Source organism: Nylanderia fulva, unplaced genomic scaffold, assembly GCF_048542155.1.
Source record: "Nylanderia fulva isolate GAGA-0341 unplaced genomic scaffold, ASM4854215v1 Scaffold3, whole genome shotgun sequence".
In the NCBI taxonomy this organism is placed as follows: domain Eukaryota; kingdom Metazoa; phylum Arthropoda; class Insecta; order Hymenoptera; family Formicidae; genus Nylanderia; species Nylanderia fulva.
This window is the reverse complement of record NW_028190368.1, coordinates 3199842-3222567: the sequence shown is the minus strand read 5'-3', so window position 1 is coordinate 3222567 and position 22726 is coordinate 3199842. Positions and strand designations below refer to the sequence as shown.

Sequence of the window (22726 nt, the reverse complement as noted above, 5' to 3'; positions counted from 1 at the left end):
TTTTTTATATATTATAAATATGATAATTGTGGATACTTTGTTAAAAAAATACTATAATAATATTTATAATTTTGGTTTAATAATTGCAATTAAAAATATATTTTTGTATTTACAGATGGTACTGTGAATGTTTTTTCTCAATCCATACTGTATGTACTAATTTACACAAATATAATTTAAGAAAAACAATATAATATTTACTCAAATACATATTGCATCTAATGTAATCTAATGTGACATAAAAGTATTTTATATACTATAGCAAATATTAATTCGCATTCATATAAATTAATGTTACATAATATCTTATTTTGATCTGGGTATCAAAATAAATCCAGCAACTATACAAATGATGGTAAATGCCTGAGCGCCAACACGTGCACGCATCATATATTGTTGCATCTGTGTTTTTCCTCTAGTAAAGCTGATAAGTCCAACAGTCAGTGCTGCTGTTGTTGCAAGAACTCCTAGAGAAATATAAATCTACTCTAAAACATTTTTATAGTTTATGTAAATCTTTGATAACTGTTCTCCAATATATAGTGTTTTATAAGAAATTGCTGAAACTGGTCAGCTGTTTACAAACATTTTATTTATATCTGTTAAAAACAGCAGACTTTCTTCTTTCCAACACAATTTTTGTTTTCTCAATAACCGCATGCATTAAAAAATGATAGCTGATTAGCAATTTCCTATTACACTCTGTAAATATTTCACAAAAATAACCTAAACAATTTTCAAAGAATAATGCAATGCTCTTTGTAGAAATAAATATATATTTATTTAATAAACAAAGAAATATATATATATATATATATATATATTGTTTTTTATATTTCTGATTATAAGAGGAGAAATTAACCGGATCAAATCTGGTTAGAGGTTACTTCACCTATAGGAACAAGTGGATTCTCTCGTGTTTTGCGTTTCGCTTTTTCCAATATCGTCTCGCCTATAAAATCGCTGTCCAAATCTTCTCGTATTTTCACCCAATCTAACTCCTCTGGTTTTGGGCCGGACATCTTCGTCGTTTGATGAAACTTGTGTCAGACACTTTGGCAGAACCTACCACGCGAGCCGAATGTTTATTTACGTCCACATGCGGAAGAGCATGAATTCGGGTCCCGTTAAACATATAATTGTTGCATTAAATTAATTCCACTTTGAAATCTGTATAAATCATTAATATATATCATTTATTTCGCATCCATCGAATTTCGATGACAATGATAAAGATCATTATAATCTTACTTTATCCTCTCCCTTTCTCTTCCAGCTGATTCCTTCCATTCCGATTTTAATAAAGTAAATACGATCATATGATGTCATTCAGTATCGTCCTATATATATAGCTCTTGTACGGAATACGTCAAATACTTCCGCGAGAGAGACTGTGATGAATGCTCGTAATTGTTTGGAGTATTTTATTTAATTCTTGATTACTTTTCGTGTGCATTTATGTGTGGACTCGTAAATAATAAAATGAACGCGCAGGAAGTAGTCGAGGAATTGACGCAAGTTTGCATTCAAATGCGCTCTCATCTAGATGACTTCGCGGAACAGAAGGACAGAGAGAAATTAATTCTAAAACATATCAAGCGATATGAAAATACTGGAGTGGAAATTCAGGATTTTCCGAAAGGTGATTTTTTTGTCATCTGTAAATTTTATAACTATATAATTACTGCTAATTTTCTATGAACAGCAAAGTGAACTAATAGTGATAAAAGTGAAATTTTTATATTCTATATTCATACTAATATATATAATATATATAATTATGTATTTTCATATGTCTTTATGTTTTTACACATTACAGGCTTGGAGTGGTTTAACGTGTCGGAAGGATTATCATTGGCGCAGCATTTGAAGGGAAAAATTGTGCTGTTGGATTTTTTTACTTATTGTTGCATCAATTGCATGCATGTTTTAGCTGAATTAGAAGAGGTTGAAAAGAAAATCTCTATGGAAGATGGTCTTGTTGTGGTAAATATTATTTAACGCAGGAAAAATTATGAACATATACTTAGATTATAACAGTCACATAACAACTGATAACTTTTCAGATTGGAATTCACAGTGCAAAGTTTTCAAATGAACGTAACTCAAAGAATGTCTTATCTGCTGTACAGAGATATAATATCGAACATCCTGTGGTAAATGATGTGACATTAAGGATGTGGAACAATATGGGAATTACATGTTGGCCTAGCCTTGTCATGTTAGGTAACTTTACACACATTTTTGTCTTTTTGTATATTAGATTTAAATATTATATGTATGAATTTTATTATCGCTATATAATTAAAAATCTATTTCAGGACCTAGCGGTCAGCCGTTGGCTGTATTTGTTGGTGAAGATCATAAAAATGAAATACTCTTATATGCAAAAGTAATGATAGCATATTTCAAATCCTTAAATCAAATGTCGAACCATAGTCTTCCACTGAAGCCGGCATATCATCTTTTACCATCTTCTAAAAATGGCTTATTGTTTCCTGGAAAATTAGCAATTCTTTCATCTGAGCAAGGAATAAAACTCGTCATATCAGATAGTGGCAATAATAGAATTGTCATCGCAACTGAACATGGGAAAGTGGAGCACATTATAGGTGGATATGATCAGGGTTTTAAAGATGGCAATTTCAAAAATACCAGATTTAATTCACCCCAAGGGGTTTGTGTACTTAATAACGCAATCTATGTTGCTGATAACAACAACCATGCAATTAGAAAAGTAAGGAGAAAAATGTTCTCATTCATTCTCGTATTTTAAAATATTAATTCTGTATTTTCATTATGAACATTAATCACTTTTTAGATAAATCTGACTGAAAAAAAAGTATCTACTATAGCTGGTACTGGTTTACAAGGTCACGACCGTCAAGGTGGAAAATGCGGTACCAATCAAGTTTTATCATCCCCTTGGGATGTGGCAATCTATCATCACGAATATAAAGATAGCAGAGTGCCAGTCTTATTAATCGCCATAGCGGGTACTCATCAGATCTGGGCATTGTTTTTGGAAGACACTATTTGGTGGAAAGAAAAGTGAGATATTATTTATGTAATATTTTTAACTCTAGGAAACAAATTAACATAGATTTAAAAGACCCCAAAATTCAAGATAGGCGGCTATAAAATAGAAATATTTTTATATTTAATTTTAGTTTCTTTTTCTTGTAAAATATATAAAATGAATGAATATTTCTCCTTTGCTCAAGTAATTCTCATTAAGAAAATATTTAATATTTAATTTATAATTTTTTAATATTTAATATTTTTAAACATTTACCATTTTTAAGAAAATATTTAATATTTATTATTTTTTTATATTTTAGGAAATACACAGCAGGCACATGCGTTGCTATTGTCGGAAGTGGCCGGGAGGAAAATCGTAACAATAGTTATCCTCATGCTGCTGGGCTAGCACAACCTTCCGGTATCGCAGTCGTTCAAGAATATAAAACTGCATTTTTGGCAGATAGCGAAAGCAGTGCTATCAGACGATTGCATTTAGATAATGGTCGGGTCTCTGCTGTTTGTGGAGGAGACAAAAATCCTGCGGTTTGTTTTATATTAAATATTTTTGTTTGACGATTTGTATATGAGCAAAAAATATGTCAGTTTTTATTTAATTGATAGCGATATATAAATTATGAGATGATAATGTGCTTATTTAATTTATATTGTAGAATTTACATTCTTTCGGAGACGTAGACGGAAAAGAATACTCGGCTAAACTTCAACATCCATTGGGGGTAGCATGGGATTATGTGAATAAACGAATTTATATAGCCGATACCTATAATCACAAAATTAAAACTGTAGATACTGCAACAGGATATTGTAAAACTTTATTTGGTGCGGGGAAACCTGATCGCACATTTTCCGTAAGTCTCGTTATATTTTTAGGAAGATAATTTTAAAAGTTATTTGCAAACCTTTTAGTGCAATAATTTTTAAATAATTTTTTTCAGTTCAACGAACCAAGTGGCCTTGCTGTCAGTCCAGATGGTAATATTCTTTATGTAACAGATACTAATAATCATGCTCTCAAGATTATTGACTTGAAAAACGAAAAAATTTCAACTGTAAGTATATATAAGCTTTCTTTTAAAATATTTTATATATGCTCATACATACATATATATTAATTTTATCTTTCAGATGGCTATTACATTCGAACATGATTCGAATAAAAATATTGATAATACATTTACTTTCGATACGTCGATTAACACGAATGGTGGAGAATTAAATATTCTATTTAATATTGTATTTTCAAATAATTTGAAGTTAAATGTAGATGCGCCACAAGAATGGCATGTGTCCTTACCTGTCAATACATGGACAGCAAACTCTTTGACGGGTGGACTTTCAACTCCTATATCGATGAAGCTTCCTCCAGATGAAGCGCAAACTCAATTGCGCGTTACTTTGAACATAATGGCTTGCACAGTCGACTCGTGTGTACCATTGAAACTATCTGTATTATTTAACGTGCATCGAAGAACAGATGCACCTATAATTGTGACTGAAAAGAAAGAACTCGTTGTTGGCTAGCGATTATCAATTTTATAATTTTCGTATGTGAAGAATATATACATAAGTGTGTTATCGCCTATATAAATTTTATAAAATTTTATGTTATATTTTATAATTAATTTTTAATTACTTTAAGTTTTAATATATCTATACATTTCTCCTCCGTATTATTTAACGTTTTAATAATTGACTTTCTCTCACGCAATTGTGTTTTATCCACTTCACGTCTGTGGTCGCATGTCTGGCAAATTTCGTCAGTCTTGATATATGAAATTAATATAGAGCAGGAGATGAGATAATGATTTTAGCAAATAATTTTATAAATTACATATATATAATTGTAACTAAAAGATTGCATTATATCAAACACCTTTGCCACCAATTTTCCGTTTCATCCTCCGACGAGATGTGCGGTAACGTTGCAAAATCCGCCGCTCCCGATTGCCAATATTCACGTAACCATTCTTGATGACCGGTCGGTTCCGACCAGCTTCTTCGGCAATTTTTCTTTATCCACTTAATCTCTGCAGTTGTCGGAATCTTGAGTACCTTTACAATTTTTTAAATCTATTATACCATATTTACTTCGCGAGAATAGGATATAGAAGTAGCATTTTTTGATTTATTATTATTGTTGGGCAGCATATTTTTTTACTTTTTTACAATTATGATATGATATTACACAGTTCTTGTCTGGATCGAATATTCCGGCACCGGTGTCGTAGCAGAACGGAGGAATAATCTGAGTCGGTTGGTCATTAGTTTTCAATACTTTCCCGGCTGGTCTCAGTCCGTTTACTATACAATTATAAAATCTAAAATATTTTTATAATGTTAGAGATAATGTAGTAATTTATATAAGACTTTCTGTTTAAAGTTTGATTGCCAACCGCCTGTCCGGAAATGTACAATAATCCCATTCAGCTTCTCGATATGATAAACCATCCGCGAACGTATAACGCTTTTGTCGGTCTATTTTTCCACGATTCCAGATACCATCCATCACTTGTCCACGTGGCCAATACATACTTCCGCAACCATGAAGCATGCCATTCCGATATTCTCCCTCTAATACAACTTCTGAAAGATAAATAATAAGACTGGCAACTAATTGATGTTGATGCATTGTAAAATGATTGTAAAATCCTCTACAAGCTCTATATTATATAGGAAATAATCTAGTTGATGATTGGTCATTAATTAATAATTATTAATTTTTAATTAATTTTTAATTAATGACTGCTCTTAGTTCTTCTCAGTTCATTTAATACTATATACAGGATGTCTAACATATAAAGTGTCACACCAAAGATATACAAGTATAGATCTCGTTATTTGGAGGTGAATTTTTCCTCGGCAAAACTGTCGAGAGAGGCCATCATTTTTTGCATGTTCCCAATTTTTACCATCATGTATCTTTATAACTAAACCTTAAATTAAAATTTTATTAAAGTAAACTCTACTTGAAATTAATTGGAGAATGTGATTTTGTTAATATTTTATTTCCGCAATGCTTACCCGGATAGCACAGCTATTCGAAAAGAATTCATTTGTATGTCACCAATTTCGAGTCCTTTTTCAAATACATATAGAATTCATTTTGTAAAATGAATTCTATATGTATTTGAAAAAGGACTCGAAATTGGTGGCATACAAATGAATTCTTTTTCAATAGCTTGTGCTATCTGGGTAGTTTACGAAAAACCCTTTATTTTCAATCGCTTATAACTCGAAAATTATATTGATGCCTCAATATTTTTGTTGAGGAAAAATTGCCTCCAAATAACAAGATCTTGTATATTTTCGGTGTGACACTTTATGTCAGAGATCCTGTATAATTATAAAATTTGAACTATTGTTTCTAATGTAAAACTTTTTATTTTTAAAAGAATTAATTCTTGAAATTAATTAAGATCAATTAACTGTAAGGTGTGACATATCTGCCGATGCCGCTCTTGTCAATCGCATTCCACGACCCTTCATAAGTGCTTCCACTGATGAATCGAGTCTCTCGTAACATTTCAATCTCATCTTCCTCTTTGTTATCATTTTTCTTCATTGTATCTGATATATCTCGTATCTACATGTATGAAAAAATAGCGAATATTATAGTTGTAAATATTATCTTAATTTGCTTCTTCATCCCTTCTCTCATTGTCATTATACTTTATGTCTATTCTTTTATTGTTAACTACTACGAATAAATTTTTATACGAGAAGAGTCAACTTCTCCTTCCGGAAACATGAACCGAGACTAGGTTTCATCCTTACAGAATGTCCCCGTTGCCTAGTATTCCTGGCATATTCTTGGTCGGTTAATTATAAGCCGTCTGGACGCACGAACGGCGTGCAAAAACCAGGCAGGCACGCGTCTCGAATTCGTGAATAAAATGCGAAATGGTATAATAGGGCCTGGTAGCATGCGGCTTTTTATATCCCGCACGCGTAACTAAATCAGATTTTTAGGAGAGGCGCGTGATTCGGATACGCACGTATTCGTAACACACGATGGGACAACGGTGAGGAGACCGTTATATGCCTCTCGTGTATTTCTATGAGAAAGAGAGAGAAAGACCATCGTGTGTATGCCGCAAATACTACTGTTATGTGTCAGAAAGTGGTACATTCTCCACTGTATATGTGTCGAGAAACATATTCCCCAAGTTTCGCGCGTTCTCATACTAGTGCGAATAAGCTAACTGGCGCTCGTCCGAGGTATACTCTTCAGCTTTGAATAGCAAACGCAAGCACATGCCTATTGAAATGTGTATTATTGGCCGGACTTGTCTTTAACACAATTTATAATGCACCAATAAATCGATATGCCAATTATCAATGCGCTGTTTCTATATTTTTTGTTACAGGAACTTTAAGCGATTTACTTGCGGTAACCATATTTTCTACGAGAAAATAAAGGACAAATTTGAAAATTTTAAGGTTTTGTTTCAACATGTTTCCAAATCAGTTCTTGCGACCAAAATAGAGATCGACGAGCAAAAAAATAATTCTGTGACTATCAGAAGTCTACGTTATTATTTTTATAGTTTGAAACTGATTCGACTATATGTTGAGAAACAAACCCTTGGTTTCTTAAAAGATTCCGAATAAGAGATACCGTTGTTTTTATATAATTCTCACGTTAATACTATATGACATTAACATTAGATAATGAAGCGCTAAATAAAAAAAATAAAAAACAAAATTGAGTTAAAAAAAATGAATAAATCTAAAAAACAGCTACTTGAAAAATAAAGGACTGTCCTCTAAAATAAATAAGAATGGATGGTCACCATAGTAATACTATGAAATTGTTAGAGTAAGAACACGAAAGCATAATTTAAAAAATGATATGTTCTGCGATCGATTTTCGTTTACGAGTCAAAATCTTATAATGCACCGAGTCTTATTCTGTAACTAATTCATTATAAGATTTTCCTATGTAAGAAGTGAGATGAGAAAATATTACGCGCTATAAAATGTATATAAATAGCAAGTGTTTTTTCCCTCGCATTAGATTAAATATAAACAGGTATAAACAGGATCGTAGAATTTATGCGTATGTAGTAAGTTATTAATTGATACTTTTATTATAACATTAGATTCGCTACGTTAGACTCGAGTGAAAAGGAGGGGACGATTACGCCAGTCGTTTCCGGACGATGCTCCCTTCGGAGCAACGATTCCAGCTACGTAATCTGGAATGTCGTGTTAGCTCAGCCGAGCGTGACACCTCTCTGGAGAATCTCTCACGCACCTGAGAATTTCTCATAAGTAGGTACGTACACCGGGGGGCGAACTTGTATTTTTTCTCTCCTTTCCACCCGAGCGTTATCGTACTCTAAGTACTGAGTAAAGTCGAAGAGAGAAATGGTGCTTGAAATTATAGTAGTAGTCGAAGAGCAAATTATTGCTTCTCGTAAAAAAGCTCAAATTAATCCCTGAACTCGAGTAAAGGTCGATACCACTGCTAAGAGCAAATTCTAAAGTTATATTCTCACTGAAACAACAACAAGCAATTTTTTCTTGATGTTCTGTGTCTTAAAAAAGTTGCTAGTTGTTACCGAAAGTTTCAAGTTGTGTCTTGGAGCAACAACGAGCAACTTTTTGCGATGATCCATATTTCTTAAAAAAAGTTACTCCAAGATTATCACCTTTAATGTTCTATCGCGCATCGATGTCTCTGTAAATCGTAACCCACCGGTCTTCAGCTTTTCCTATAAGAAAAATAATCACGCGCGATCTTTTCTCTATTTATTTCAAATCAATTCGAGTTTCTCCGTTGAAGAATAAAAAATCTTTAGAATAGATCCAAAAAAATGTGTTTGATCGATTCGCGAATTGATCGTACGAGAAATCTACTTGGCGAGAAAAATAGGTCGGGGATTTGTGGAGTTGCCAGCGCTTCTCGTTCTCTCTCTCCTCTGCTCGCGTCCCCCTTTTTTCTGTGCTACTCCTCCCAATCCCGATGTCGAATTTGTCGATAGGTAACCGTTGGATAAGCCTTAATCCGGCGCGGTGCGGCGCAGTACCGTTGTCTTGGTAAACAGTGGGTTACGGATGAACAGTCGTGCAAGTGGGACGGCTGTTTATTAACCCGTCCATGTTCGACGTTCACAGAAAACTTAACCAGACGTAGCTAGCGCGAGAAGCGAGAAACGGGTTTTTCGCCAAGCGCGCAAGCCCGTCCATCTTCTCTCGCGTGATCAACTGTCAAACCCAAATCTATCTATCGTTTTTTGGTTCGCCTCCCTCTTCTTCCTTCTTCTTGCTCTCGTGCCGCTCGAGACGTGACACGATAGCCTAGTTCTGGCGAACGGAAGTTTTAGTAGATCAATAAAAATTGTCCTTCTTGGAAGAGAATCGCTATTAGGGGAACCCACATAATCTACGTCGAGCCTTGGACGATCGATTCGTTTATGAATGAATTACGTCAAGTGGTATCGAGAAGGGTGGATGACGCTGGTCAAGTTCGTTGAGAGAGAAGAAAGGGAGAAAGGAGGAATAAATTTAGCCAGATAAAATCTCTTTTAAATTCCCCTCCTCCTTTTCCCCACCCGAAAGCCGCATTTTTGCGGTGTCCATTCACACGGCCCATTACTGGTTCTTTCACAATTTAGTACGTCATGTATGAGACTCATTCGGTCGATGTACCGTTAATCGTCGCTGTGAATCGTCGACTTGGCTTACGTTGCGTTTGTCGTTTCGAAAAAATATGAGCTAGCTACCTCGTTTCGCTATGTCTCTCCCGACAGATCTCCCGAGATCATCAATTCGTATAGCGGCTTTCCGCGATGCGCTACGTCAAGCCGAACTCAAGTCCGACTCCTTAACGTTTGTCATCAAACTCATCATCTACTCCATCATTTTTTTTTTAAATTAAAACCAACAATAAGCTAAATCGATGCACATTGCCTTGTTTGGACAATTTTTGTCGCAAGATTTTGACGTAATCTCGATGCAATTCGTACTCGAAATCAAAGGCAACCTGTTCGGAGGGAATGCGCACGTACGCTTGGTCACCTGTTTCCGCGTAATCCACTCCATCCGAACGACTATCGCGAGAGGCGAGAAGAGGAGGCGAGTCCTTTCTCTGTCTTACCCTTCAGGAGCGTCTCCCCTCCTTTATTTCTTCTGCCTCTTGTTCCACTGCGCTCGTCCCAGCCAAGGATCCTACCTTGCAGTACGTGTTTATCCAGGGTATAAGACGGCAGAAGCGAACAAGTGGCATAGGAAGAAGAACCCGGAGTGTCAAGCGAGTGCTGAGTATATACGAGAGGGAGGTACACGCACTGAAGAAAGGACCTGCACGCAGAAAGAAAAGGGAGGAGTTCGCGGAACATCGCTCCGTAATCTTCACCGAGGTCGCTACACCGGCCAGTGTCTGACCAACAAGGTCGACCGCAAAATAGTTTCAACTGCGAAACGTCCTTGATCCCTTAACGAAGAAGGGAAGCCACGGAGGAAGAGAGAGAAAGAGAGAAAGAGGAACGCAGGACGGACGCGAGAGAAGAGAGAGAGCAAAAGGGATAGACTTTATCGCGTCTCGCGTTGAAGAATCGAGCACCGTGCGGGATCCACTTCGTCAAAACTGTTGCCCAGCAGTTTCTTTTTGCCAATTATTATTACGCGTTGATTGTGTCACGTCACAACTGGTGTGTTCAGTGTCAAGTTTTCAAGAACGCTATCGCGGGTTATTGGCATCGGGATTATTGATGGTAATTAGCTCTCGACGGGATTAAATGACATTTTCAAGGAGTCTGTCTTCGTTTTCAAAGTGTGAGTGTGTTTACGAGAAGCTATAAGTTATTTTTTCAAGCAATCTATAATTATGAATTTACAATAAGGCAAAGGAAAGAGAAAAAAATATTCGCGATGAAATTTTCTTATGAATATATATATAAGATTTCTTAAGAGGCAAAAACATACAACGCTAATTGCATGTTATATGCAATGTATAGAGCTAATGAAGTCAAGATCGATAATATAACCAGCAAGAATTTAAAAAAGGTTCAATGACCTATCTCTCTTTCCCTTTGCTTCTTTTTCTTCGCATGTTGTTATGTCATGGTTTTTATGCGGTTTATCTGTATCCCGTATCATATAAATATTTATTTCTCCATTTATTTCTCTAAATGTGTTGAAAATTATATTCTTTAATTATATGTACAAAGAGCATTTTCTCTTAAAATTTAATCTGAACATCATGGTAATCGTAGGACAATATATGATATTGAAAGAATTTTATTAGAGTTTCTCTGATTAATATTTACTACACATTATTTTTTTAATTAACATTTTTTATTATGGTAAATATTAATCAAAGAAACTCTTATGAAATTCTTACAATACCATATTATCCCATGATTTTCACGGTAAATTCTAAGAGAAAATTATATATGTATATATATATATATATTCTCTATTGAAATTTCTTTGATAAATTTTAATAAATATTCTTGCACAAATCGTAAATAAAAAAAGAAAGTTAATAATAAGAGTGATTTCAATTATGTCTTCACAATCTCGGATTTTTTTTCATTTTCAGAAAATCGAATATTATATATCATGTTGCTGCAACGATTACGCTGGCTTTTGCCAGCACTAATTGTATCTTTGACGAACCTGAAATTAAGTGCGTCTTTACCGGCTCATGATGAACGTTCGCACGTATCTGTGAATACATTTGATCCTAGGTCAGTATTTCACGAGAAACCTTCCTATGGCCTTTATATAAATTGCAAATTCCGTGTATATATTCATAGATTTAAGGATAATAATTCAATAGAATGTATGGAAGCGTATATGTGTAGAATTATAATTAAATTCTGAGTTTTCTCAGAAAATTCATACGAATGGATGACATAAAGACAACGTAAGATAATATGAACGAGGCATACGTAGATAAAAATCGCGTCTCGCATGGGAAAGACAAGGCAGAGAATGCGGAAAAGGAGAAGAATGAAAAACACGGTCGGTTCTTATTAAAAGCGTCGCGGTTTAGTTCCCGAGCTGCCAGATTCAGCTTCGGTGTTCTTAATGAACAGACTAATTACGAAAAATTATGCGCGCATTGAACTTTTTGTTCTTATCAATTCGTGGAAAAATCTATGCTGATATTTGTCTATCATAACTCTTTATCAGTGCTCATTTAAATTTCGAAGCAAGTTCATTAAGAGATAAACAATTTTCAGAGATGAAAAATACAAGATGCGAGTATACATTAATCTACAATTCAGTTCATAAAAATTCTTTTTAGATAATAATAGGATTTTTATATCGATTAGAGATTAATTGAATATGTAAAAGCAACGATAAAAAGTTACGATAATATTCTGGACGAATTTTCGTGCCTTTACAGCATAGCTACTTCAACAATGATCCGCCAGGATTACAACAAACGTGTGCATTCTCCGAATGGCAAAAACGACACGCAATCCAGCCACAAACTGGTCGCTTCCCCGGCTGGACTTTTGCGGCCCGACAAGTTTCAGTTTTATACTTACAACGACAAGGGTGATATGATTACGCGGCAGATGACCGCTCAGGAAATTCAAGGTCTCATCGCTGCAGGTGGCGCGGATCACGTCGCGGTGGATAGACAAGAACCTCAAAAAGCCGATGATGTACTGACTGGCGGAAAAAAGGTCGATTCACCGTCTCTTGTCTCTCGTCTTTTGTCTCTCCTCTATCTGTAAATGAAAAATAGATCAAAATAATAGCGCAACACATATATACATACGTACATATTTTATTTTACTTAAAATAAAGTATTTTAATAAAAAATAAAAACAAATAATTCAATCTTTTAATATGATAAGACATATATTTAATAAAGTATTAAATTTATCTAAATATATAGTTAAAAATTATTTTCGTGGAAACTTAATATTCGACGAAAACGTATAATATCGAGTTTATAGATTCTTGTTAAAATTAGTTGTCATTTGAATATAAATGAGAGACAAAAATAAAAAAAAACACAACTAGTTAGGAGCTAACGGAGCTGTCATGTTTTCGTTTACGGATTTAACATATTTCACGTCGTATTTTAGGTCATGGATGTAGTACAGAAGGTACAGAATGTGTTGAAGAGCGCACTCGACAAGCCACCGATCTTAACGGGTTTGATACCGAAGATTCCAGAACACGCAAACGTCGAATGGAGCAACATTCTCCCTTCCATTCTGTCCGGCGAGGCAGATGCGATTTCTCCCGGCAGTGAATCTAATCAAATGTTGCATAAGCTTACGACAGAAAATAAGACAGAAACTGCGTCGTCGAGCGCGACGAATATCGGAACTGGTCTGAAAAATCCGGGGACGAAAAAGCCGACGACGCCGGACGTTCAGACAAATGCGTACGCTGGTTTTACGAATAATATGCAGCACGAGAAACATAACGAGAAACTACATCCTGCCCATTATTCGCAACATCAGATGTCGGAAATCACGGAGAAACCAATGATTCCAGTACCAGTCATCACTTTGACGGAACAAAAATTCTCTACCTTGCATTCTGCCATCACCGAAAGCCCAATCTTCCAAATGCTAAGTGTGATTCCGGTTGAAAGTACACATAATAAGGCAGGCCAGACCGATTCGTACACAGCCGACATCGGTGCCACGAGTTTCTCTCAACCGTCTACCACTCAGAAGACCGAAGGACCGAGTCAAACGGAGCAGTTCGTTGAGTTAATGCTGTCGGAAGTACCCGAAGCTACGACATTCTCGCAACTAACGAGCTTAGATACGCATTCTATACATGTCACGAAGCAGACGTCTATGAATCCGGATAATCAAGCAAGTCCCGCAAATCAGGAAATCAAAGTCCCAATCGTCTATTCGACGATTGTTCCGGGTACATCGACGAATCCTTCTATCGTCGATACAAAGCAGGCTGTAACACGCGAACCTGTCGAAGTGACAAACGCAGCTGACAAGATCTCTTCTCTCTCGAATATGAGTTACGTTCTTATCCAGGATAAGAACAATACGAAACAATCGGAAGATTTTTCATTCGTACCCGCGATTACGAAAGAATCCCAAATTAACGGGACGCACAATGATGATAATAAGATAATCCCACCAGCTTATACCGCCACCTCGGAACCGCTTTCTCACGCGTCCGTGCCTGTAAAATCCGAGGTGGCTGCGACTAACAAAATCGCATTGCATTCACCATCCACGTTCGCCACCTCTTCGACAATCGAGGCCGCGACTGTTCCGACTTCGCTACATACCACGGATCGTCATCGCGGTGAAGGCTCCTCGATCGTTACGAAAGAATCATTAGGCCCGGTTACGTCAACGTACACGGAAAATTATCACGATTCCCAATCTCTAACCAAGATCCAATCTTTGGCACCGATGGAACCGCTATCCACGCAATTGAGCGATTCCTTTTCGAATGTAATGAATCAGGTTTCGGAAGTAAAACCCGCTATATTATCTTTGTCGGACGAGGGGCCGCCGGAAATGTCGATCATGAATATTAATTACGATCAGAGACGCAACGATTCGGGTGAGCTTGCGAATCCAGATACGTCTCATGACGCAATCGAAAAAGCTGTCGAACGTTTCAGTACGCAAACCTACGTAGAAGTTAGCACAGAAATTCCACCGCAGGATAGTACTTCTAGACTTATCGACTACTCTATCACTCAACGACCCGTCAATGCAATGAACAGAGAATCGATCAGTGATGCGAACACTAGGATCAAGATGACGACATCGGCGATTGAGAGCGAAGCGACGAATAACAGAATGACGATTAATGATATTTTTATCACGACGCCAGCTGGATCGACTCTTGAATCGACTAATACAAAATCAACATCTTCTTCTCCAGTAAAGATCCAGCTGGAAAAGATTCACGACATCTTGCCGGAAAATCAGACCAAAACTCTCGCGACTCTCGAAATCACCACCGCTACTAATGTACCGACTTTGGAGAAACAAGTCATCGATCAAACTACAGAATTGTCTCGAGAGGAAATTTCACCTGTCACTTCGACTGATGCAGCTAAGACGCAATCGACAGCCGAGTCTTTGAATCCGATCAGCGAATATCTCGATAATGTTCTGGCAAACTTAAACTTGAGTAATCCAGTGTCCGCTATCGATCAAGTATTGAATCTCGCGTTGGTTCCGCCCAGCACTCCTGCGATCGAGCCGATCGGTTTACCGAGTGATACGACGAACTTTGTAGCTAGTGATTTAGCGAGTAGTCTTATCGCCGGATTTGCAACGTCAGAAAGATCGTCCTACGAAGAGAGCCAGATAGCGAAAAATACGTCGAGTGACGCGACAAAGTTTGCAGAATCCACCGAAAGTATTACTAAGCTGCAGGAAGAAACTGTAGGATTTAATGTAAATGAGTATCAGGGAGAGAAAAATATTATTCAAACGTCAACGCAAAAAATATCGACAAATCCGGCTGGAAACGTCACGAAACCCGAAATAATTATGCAGACAAGAGAGTCAAATGATACGTTGGAACCGATTAAATTGATAAACAATAATGAGTCGAGTTTCGATTATCCTACGACCATATCTTTATCTTCATTAAACAAATTCACGAATATTAACGACGAATTAAAGAATAATATTAGACAGAGCACTATTGCTGCAGAAATTGTCACGGCAAATCCCGAGCAATCGACAAATATCAATACAACTAATAAAAAGAAAATAGAAAATAAGGAAAAAGTAAAAATGACAGAAGCGCCTGCTATAAGGACGGACGTAAGTCCCGAATTACCGCGATTACCTGTAAAAGTTGAATTAATTGATTCGGTTAACGCGAATAATTTGGCAGATGCTTCGAAGAGTAGTTCAAAAATAGAAAAAAATGGATCTTTCACAAATACTCCGTCAGCTGTTGAAATTCCTGCTAACGATTCCAATTCCGAGTTTGACAGCTCACACGAGTACATTAGCAATGTCACAATTTCAAATGTTACGTCTAACGTTCCCATGTCAGATAAAAGTCCTGTAAATTCTGCGTTTTCGCAAAATCATGTTAATAATACAACTGATTATAAAAATAAAAATAACATAAATCAAAATAATACTAATTCCTTGTCTTCTCCGTCGATTCAAGAATATGCAAGTACCGATCGTCCTATCATCGAAAATGTGACGCAGAAATTATCGGGGAATGTAAATGAGAACAAGGAAGAACTTTCTCAACCAAGTCTGATTAATGCGGACAATTTGAACTCTGCCAAGAACACATCAAATCAGAATAATAAAAATGTGACACAGACCACGTCGACAGTCAACGCTAATATTTCATCAATGAAGAACACTTCGCAGATTAATTTAAATAACACGGATAATAAATCCACGTCTTCGAAACATTCTGAGAACCCTTCGAAGCCGGAAGTAATACGTTTTCCGCTATCGACTCCACCTTCAGTCCGTCAAACGTCAAAGCCTACTGTCGATCATAAACCATCGGAGAAGTCTGATCTCACGAAGTCCGAAGCGGACGTGAACACGGAGGATAAGTGGACACTTATATCGCAACAAACCTCGCCGATTATGACACCGTCGAAACCGCCGAGGAAACCAATAAATCAAGTCCAGACTCAGTCGCCGTCCAACTCGGAGGACGAGAGTGTCGAAAATCGTTCACCGGCAGCCGAAACGGCGGTGACCCATCAGCCGGATCAGCAGGATCAACACACTTCGACTCAATCTATGATACCACTTTGGGACGCGTCGCAGAGTGCAAGCGGATTGGATGTTACTATAAGACACACGAGCTCCGATATCGTCAATTTCGCCCGACTGTGCAACGAGCTGGCCTTCAATTTCTGGGTAGCCACCAATAAAGGTCTGAGTACCGCGAGGTCGCTGGCCTTGTCACCATTCGGTATGACCAGCCTGCTGGCGATGATCTTCCTAGGCGCGCGTGGGCCGACTTCAGATCAGATGAACGAGGTGCTCGGCTTGGACGACGTGGCTACCTTCAATCCGCACTTGGTGTTCCAGAATATAACCGACACGGTGAGCTTAGCCCGTAGTCAGGGTATCGCAAACGCCGCCTTCGTTCGCGAGCTCTTCGCTGACAAGATGAAAGTCCGGAAGCTCATGCCTTTCTACAAGGAACAGGCTCAACAATTTTACGAGGGTCTCGTAGCCGAGGTGAACTTCGCCACCATCAGCGATCTCGTTCGCAGGAGGACGAATCTGTTGGTCAGGAAACAGACAGGTGGTAGAATCAAGGACTTCGTCAAGACCAACACGGTACCACTCAGGTCACCTTTGGCGGCGCTTTCCGCTAATGTGTTTCAGACTGATTGCAACAGTACTCTGACCAGTTCCATCGGCAGGGACGGCGAATTGTACTTCGCGGTCTCGCCAGCTGTCAGACAGAGAAAACTTGTGCCGGTTCCGGCTACCACTTGGCGATCAGGTGTCTTAGCCGGCTACGAGCCCAGCATCGACGCTACCGCGGTCGCCCTTGGCGGAAGCGACAAATTGGTTTCGACGATCTTCGTGTTGCCAGGTCAACAAGGTCACACCGCACCTGGTGACACCCTGGATCGCCTCGAGCAGCGTATCGTTAGAAGCGCCTTCCGCGACGGAGCCTGGAACAAGCTCCTTAAGGTCCTAATCCCGCGTAGCGGCTTGGAGCTACAAGTGCCTAAATTCAGCCATAGATCTGTCATTAACGCGACCGCGGCCTTGAAGAGAATGGGTCTCGACGAGCTCTTCTCCGGCAACGCCGACTTCAAAGGAATCAATGGCGTGGGTCATCGTCTCTATTTGGCCGATGTGTTGCAGGTAAATATATATACAAATATTCAACAAAAAATATTTTTCTTCAAACACAAACGAGATTATGTTTCTTATAGTTTTTTGGATGTTGAATACAAATCTAGTTTTCAAATTATTCCATCACGTCACAATTTTGAGGAATTTTTAATTAAAGTCATATTATAACTACAATATGTGACGTGTCAAAGAAGTTTTATTGCGATCAAAATTAAGTATGTTGTTAGGAATTTTAACCCTCAAGAGAAATTTATGGTTAATATAAGATATCCATGGTTAAATATGCGAGCTGTGTTGCGAAAATTAACTGTAACACAATTAGGTCATTGACGATTTACTAAATAGCTCTTAAGGATTTTTTAGGTCATTGAATACGAATTTAATGTCAAACTCAAAATGGTACTGAATATATGGGGGATATCAAAATTTAAAAAATGATTTTTTTATATAAATCTATATTGAGTCTACTATTTCGAATTCGACAATTTTGACGCTGGATTCGTATAGTGACCTAAAAAAATTTTTTTAATTAAATAAACATATAATTGAAATTTATTTGGTAAATCGTCAACGATTTAAATCACAGCATTTTATGGAGCATAACCGACATCAAAAATTCCTTTTGAGGGTTGAAAGTCCTAACAACAATACACTTTATTTTTATTGTAATAAAACTTCTCTAGCACGTTATATATCGTAGCTATAATATAACAAAGTTCGTGAAAAAAATCCTTTCTTGCAACTTTAATTAAAAATTTCTCAAAATTGTAACATGCTGGAATAATTTAGAAACCATATTCAAATTCAGTATCCAAAAAGCTATAAGAAATGACTCGTTCTGGTTAATTTTTTTCATTGAACAGTGATATCTACTCGCGACATACAACAGTTCTCATTTATACATCTAATCCTTCATCTGATATAAATTATAATATAAAAATGATTGTTACAGATGAATCTATTCAGCACCTGCGGCGATGAAAATATTCTCAGTGGTCGGCATCACGTAGAAACGTATCCCGCGAGCCCGTTAAGAAGAAATATCAAACGACAAATGGAAGACACCGACAATCTCGGCAGCAACGCTGAAGAGGACGCGTCGAGATACGGAGGTATTTTATCTTCGCAAGAGGACCACGTGGATTTGTTCTACGCGGATCAATCGCATATGGATCGGTTCTACCGGCAGAAAAGACAGCCTTCCGGATTGTCAGAGAGACCAAGATTGAAGCTCGACAGGCCCTTCTTATATTTCGTTCGACACAATCCTTCCGGTATAATACTACACATGGGACGTTTCAATCCCCGATTATTACCTTAGACAAAGGCTCACAACGACAATGCCATCAATTCGATCCTGTTCCTTCTATTCGACGTCTTGTATGTCTAGAAATTCTTGTCGGGAAATCAGTTGATTCTCTCGATACATTTTGCTCAAATGACTCTTTCTTTCTTCTTCTTTTTCTTTCTCTCTTTTTTTTCTCTACCAATTTAGCACGTTATAGCGGTCCAGGATGTATACTTGGCATGTCTAGGAAATTTGTAAACAACTTTCGCTTAGAATTACTTATTATTAATTAGCTTCTTCATTGTCTTCTCATCTAGAGATAAGAAACTAGCGCGATATCGTTTATTTGTTCCATGCTAATATATGTCAAACAAATCCATGACAGAGATGTGGATTATACTTTTATGATATTATATTTAAGGAGTTGAACGCATAAAAATAATAGACTGAAAAAAAGGAGAAAAAATATGATTTCGAAAAAAAAAAGATCTTAATCGCGGTCCAAATGATAATAATTATATCTTTTGTGTACGAGTGAAGTATAATTAACGATTATGATAAGATCGCCGGCGAGAATATTTAACGCAAGTTTCTATCGAGTGTCGATAATCTATTTGGACCCTGATTGACATTACTTTTAATTCTTTTTAATACGACTAACAATTGTGATATAACTGAGCGTTGAAAAAAATTTTTTTGTATATTTCGTAGAATTAATCTGTTATAGAATATACGCGTTCAATGCCACGTATATTGTATATGAAAAAAAAATCAAATGTACTTTTTTTAACACAGAAAACATGTCGAAAATGGATGAAGCGTTGAATAAAAGCACAACATTCTCGTTCGTTTTCTCGTTTTTAACGCACAACTCCAAGTTTCGTTGTTTATTAGAGGTATTTACATATCTCATACATACGGATTTATATAAGATAAGAAAGCTGCGTTATAATGCTGATATGAGCACAAACAATAGTTTTCGAAGTTTTTAATTTTTTTCAACATTAAACACAGACGTCGCAACAATAGAGATGTGTAGAATATATCATGCATGAGTGTAAAAAATATATAGCACAAATTAAACATTTTATCTGTTTATTATAAAAGGAACGTTTAAATCGATACGACTACTTGTCGAAACGCACGATTTAATTGCGATACGTTTCATAACATGATCAATTTAATATTTCTTCGAGAGACTATCTTTTCTAATTTTAAGAGTTAATCGTGCGATATCATCAACCTTATCTGCGCCAAAGCGACGCGCGTCATTGGCAGGTGATAAATGCATTGAGCGACAGTAGGGGGGTTTTATTCGTTTATCGCGTAGCTGTCGTAAAATCTTTTTCGTCGTCGCGAAAAGTCATACTGTTCGCCAGATGTTAACGTCACAGAGACCAACAGAGCTACTATACGAACTATCGAAATAATTTCTCTCATTTGGACATGGTTTTCGTAATAAAAAATTCAGTATTCAAATATCTTTCCGTGTGATTTCACGATTATCTTGTTGAGAGTGACAATTAAGGTTCTTACACAAGTGACAAGTGTTTATTTTTGCATGAAAAGAGCGAAAGTTACTCGAATCGCTCTTATCTTCTCTATTTCGATCCTCAGAACTTGGTGTCATTTTTACTCTAACGCCATATCTAATTAAAATACAAATAGATTGCTAAAAGTGCATATATGCAATCTGCATGAATTTGACGTTTCAAAAATTAATTTTTTTGTATACGTATCTTTTTTTTAATTTTAAACATCCGAACGAATTGAAATCACAGAACCGAGTGAACAATGGGTTGACATGGATTTGGATGCCTTTATTATAAGCTCGAATACATCTTGGATTTATTACGCAACATATAGTGGCATAAAATAATGTGAATGACTCGTGCAAGAAGCCGCCGTTAAAAAAATGTGATTGCAATGTCAATTAACATATCTCGCTCTGAGATAACTGATTTGTTAAAAATATATTTACGAAGATACATAAACGAAATATGGAAAGTGGCATTTTATTATGTATCAGTTAAATCATTTTTTATTATCATAGATAAGCATATCGTCGAGATAAACCGATTGATTAATCACGATATTACAACGAAGATTGCTTATTTCCAAAATCATATTCAAGATGTTCTTTCTGGTCCTCTTGGTATGTATATCTGTCTTCTCTGCTAATAATTTAATGACACGCTTATATATAAACGACAAAATAAGACACATGTACAATACGATATATTTCTAATCGATAAAATAAAATTATCAGCAAATTCTTTTCCTGTATGTGTTATCGAGCAAATAAGAATGATGAATTGCAATGGCTTTGTTAAGCCGCGATTATCAGTTATTAAGATAGATCGATATATAAGTAACAGAAACAGAAATAGACATTTCACACAATTACGCGTTTCCTCTTAGGAGGATGCAAAAACTCTATTTCACTTAAAAAAAATATGTGAAAAATGCTTCAGGACGCGGATTGTTCCGGTCGAACACTAGCTACTCTTCTGGTCGCGTGGGTGACAACAGCAATGGTAGCATCGATATTATTGCAATGGGAATATATGTGGATTGTTTTGGCGATATTGACGCTGCTATTTTTATTAGTCTGCGGATACACCGCTTACAGTGTCAAGAGGACTCATGCGAGAATTTTAATCGAGCAACAAAGAAGAGCTGCAATTCGGACTGTGTCGGGTATCACGGCCGCTAATCGCAGAGAGGTATTTTATTCTATGCCACATTTTATTATTAATTTAATTATTTTTTATTATTATTATTTTTAATATTATTAATTATTATTTATTATTTAATATATATTTATTTATATTATATTTATATTATATGTATATATATATTATAATATATATAATTTAATATAAATGTAATATTTAATATATTAATTTATTATTCTTATTATTAATTTTAATTATCATTCTTCGAGGTATATATCTTCGTATCTTTCTTTGTACATTGTATGCAAATTTTACAAACGTGTAAAATTCCAACAAATTCCTATCATCTCCATTTTTTACAGGTAGAATCAACATATTCGACTCACCTGCCTGCAGATTTACCACCGTCCTATGCGTCTGTAATAACTACACAAACATCTCCTCGAGCGTCATCCAGCGAAGACAAGTACGAAGATCCTCCATCGTATTCGATCGTAATCGCTTCCTTAGACAATACTCAAGATCGAAATAACGCAGGAATTGCAAGCGAATCGAACGTATCGTCTCCCAAATCCGCTGCTGATGCTGCTGTCGTCACTTCCGCTTCCACATCCATCACGTGTTCACATGAAAGATGAGATATTATACGTATTGGATCGTATATATTTCTGTAAAAGAGATGAACAATTAAGGAAAATGACAAGTTGTCTGAAATAATTAAGCATATGTGATATTACATATATCTTCTTTGAAAAGATTTGTCATTGGTGCGTGTGTATGTGTTATTTCTGCATTATATATTATTGTGAGTGTATGTACATACATATTATATATGTATGATAGTGAATGAATATCAATTCATCTTTGACACAGTTCATATTTTTTATTTATTAAAATACTTTAATTTAGCACATATATTAAAATACTGT

At 36.3% G+C, this 22726-nt stretch overlaps 5 protein-coding genes across 5 annotated transcripts; 3 read left to right on the top strand and 2 right to left on the bottom strand.

The window, feature by feature from the left end:
• Positions 1-57: 57 nt before the first annotated feature.
• LOC114928822 (HIG1 domain family member 2A, mitochondrial) lies at positions 58-1529 on the bottom strand. The gene is made up of 3 exons (XM_029300184.2): positions 1252-1529; positions 893-1170; positions 58-467 (listed from the first exon to the last, which is right to left on the bottom strand). Exons 2-3 carry the CDS (start codon positions 1020-1022, stop codon positions 307-309), a joined length of 291 nt encoding a protein of 96 aa, XP_029156017.1. The 5' UTR covers positions 1023-1170; positions 1252-1529; the 3' UTR covers positions 58-306.
• On the top strand, positions 877-4930 carry LOC114928779 (NHL repeat-containing protein 2). The gene is made up of 9 exons (XM_029300130.2): positions 877-1642; positions 1820-1986; positions 2067-2226; positions 2322-2737; positions 2822-3051; positions 3342-3567; positions 3696-3893; positions 3981-4094; positions 4171-4930. The coding sequence occupies exons 1-9, from the start codon at positions 1459-1461 to the stop codon at positions 4564-4566; spliced, it is 2091 nt and encodes a 696-aa protein (XP_029155963.2). The 5' UTR covers positions 877-1458; the 3' UTR covers positions 4567-4930.
• Positions 4234-12698, bottom strand: LOC114928790 (MORN repeat-containing protein 5). The gene is made up of 6 exons (XM_029300150.2): positions 12552-12698; positions 6472-6628; positions 5439-5628; positions 5204-5363; positions 4919-5097; positions 4234-4807 (listed from the first exon to the last, which is right to left on the bottom strand). The coding sequence occupies exons 2-6, from the start codon at positions 6605-6607 to the stop codon at positions 4720-4722; spliced, it is 753 nt and encodes a 250-aa protein (XP_029155983.1). The 5' UTR covers positions 6608-6628; positions 12552-12698; the 3' UTR covers positions 4234-4719.
• LOC114928827 (uncharacterized) lies at positions 11614-19966 on the top strand. The gene is made up of 4 exons (XM_029300196.2): positions 11614-11741; positions 12407-12692; positions 13101-17840; positions 18784-19966. The coding sequence occupies exons 1-4, from the start codon at positions 11614-11616 to the stop codon at positions 19150-19152; spliced, it is 5523 nt and encodes a 1840-aa protein (XP_029156029.2). The 3' UTR covers positions 19153-19966.
• Positions 19967-20433: 467 nt separating this feature from the next.
• LOC114928813 (uncharacterized) lies at positions 20434-22670 on the top strand. The gene is made up of 3 exons (XM_029300173.2): positions 20434-21274; positions 21594-21845; positions 22160-22670. Exons 1-3 carry the CDS (start codon positions 21254-21256, stop codon positions 22433-22435), a joined length of 549 nt encoding a protein of 182 aa, XP_029156006.2. The 5' UTR covers positions 20434-21253; the 3' UTR covers positions 22436-22670.
• Positions 22671-22726: the final 56 nt, after the last annotated feature.

What these genes read in the sequence shown, in the direction of transcription:
- LOC114928822 (XM_029300184.2), bottom strand. Translation starts at nt 1,022, where the DNA reads ATGTCCGGCCCAAAACCAGAGGAGTTAGATTGGGTGAAAATACGAGAA. An exon ending in GAATCCACTTGTTCCTATAG is followed by an intron (nt 468 to 892) that starts GTGAAGTAACCT and finishes ATATTTCTCTAG; the next exon opens with GAGTTCTTGCAACAACAGCA.
- LOC114928790 (XM_029300150.2), bottom strand. Translation starts at nt 6,607, where the DNA reads ATGAAGAAAAATGATAACAAAGAGGAAGATGAGATTGAAATGTTACGA. An exon ending in CATATCATAATTGTAAAAAA is followed by an intron (nt 5,098 to 5,203) that starts GTAAAAAAATAT and finishes AAAATTGTAAAG; the next exon opens with GTACTCAAGATTCCGACAAC. An exon ending in ACGGAAAATTGGTGGCAAAG is followed by an intron (nt 4,808 to 4,918) that starts GTGTTTGATATA and finishes TCATATATCAAG; the next exon opens with ACTGACGAAATTTGCCAGAC.
- LOC114928779 (XM_029300130.2), top strand. Translation starts at nt 1,459, where the DNA reads ATGTGTGGACTCGTAAATAATAAAATGAACGCGCAGGAAGTAGTCGAG. An exon ending in GCCTAGCCTTGTCATGTTAG is followed by an intron (nt 2,227 to 2,321) that starts GTAACTTTACAC and finishes AATCTATTTCAG; the next exon opens with GACCTAGCGGTCAGCCGTTG. An exon ending in AAAACGAAAAAATTTCAACT is followed by an intron (nt 4,095 to 4,170) that starts GTAAGTATATAT and finishes TTTATCTTTCAG; the next exon opens with ATGGCTATTACATTCGAACA.
- LOC114928827 (XM_029300196.2), top strand. Translation starts at nt 11,614, where the DNA reads ATGTTGCTGCAACGATTACGCTGGCTTTTGCCAGCACTAATTGTATCT. An exon ending in GTGAATACATTTGATCCTAG is followed by an intron (nt 11,742 to 12,406) that starts GTCAGTATTTCA and finishes GTGCCTTTACAG; the next exon opens with CATAGCTACTTCAACAATGA. An exon ending in TACTGACTGGCGGAAAAAAG is followed by an intron (nt 12,693 to 13,100) that starts GTCGATTCACCG and finishes GTCGTATTTTAG; the next exon opens with GTCATGGATGTAGTACAGAA.
- LOC114928813 (XM_029300173.2), top strand. Translation starts at nt 21,254, where the DNA reads ATGTTCTTTCTGGTCCTCTTG. An exon ending in TGTTCTTTCTGGTCCTCTTG is followed by an intron (nt 21,275 to 21,593) that starts GTATGTATATCT and finishes AAAATGCTTCAG; the next exon opens with GACGCGGATTGTTCCGGTCG. An exon ending in CGGCCGCTAATCGCAGAGAG is followed by an intron (nt 21,846 to 22,159) that starts GTATTTTATTCT and finishes CATTTTTTACAG; the next exon opens with GTAGAATCAACATATTCGAC.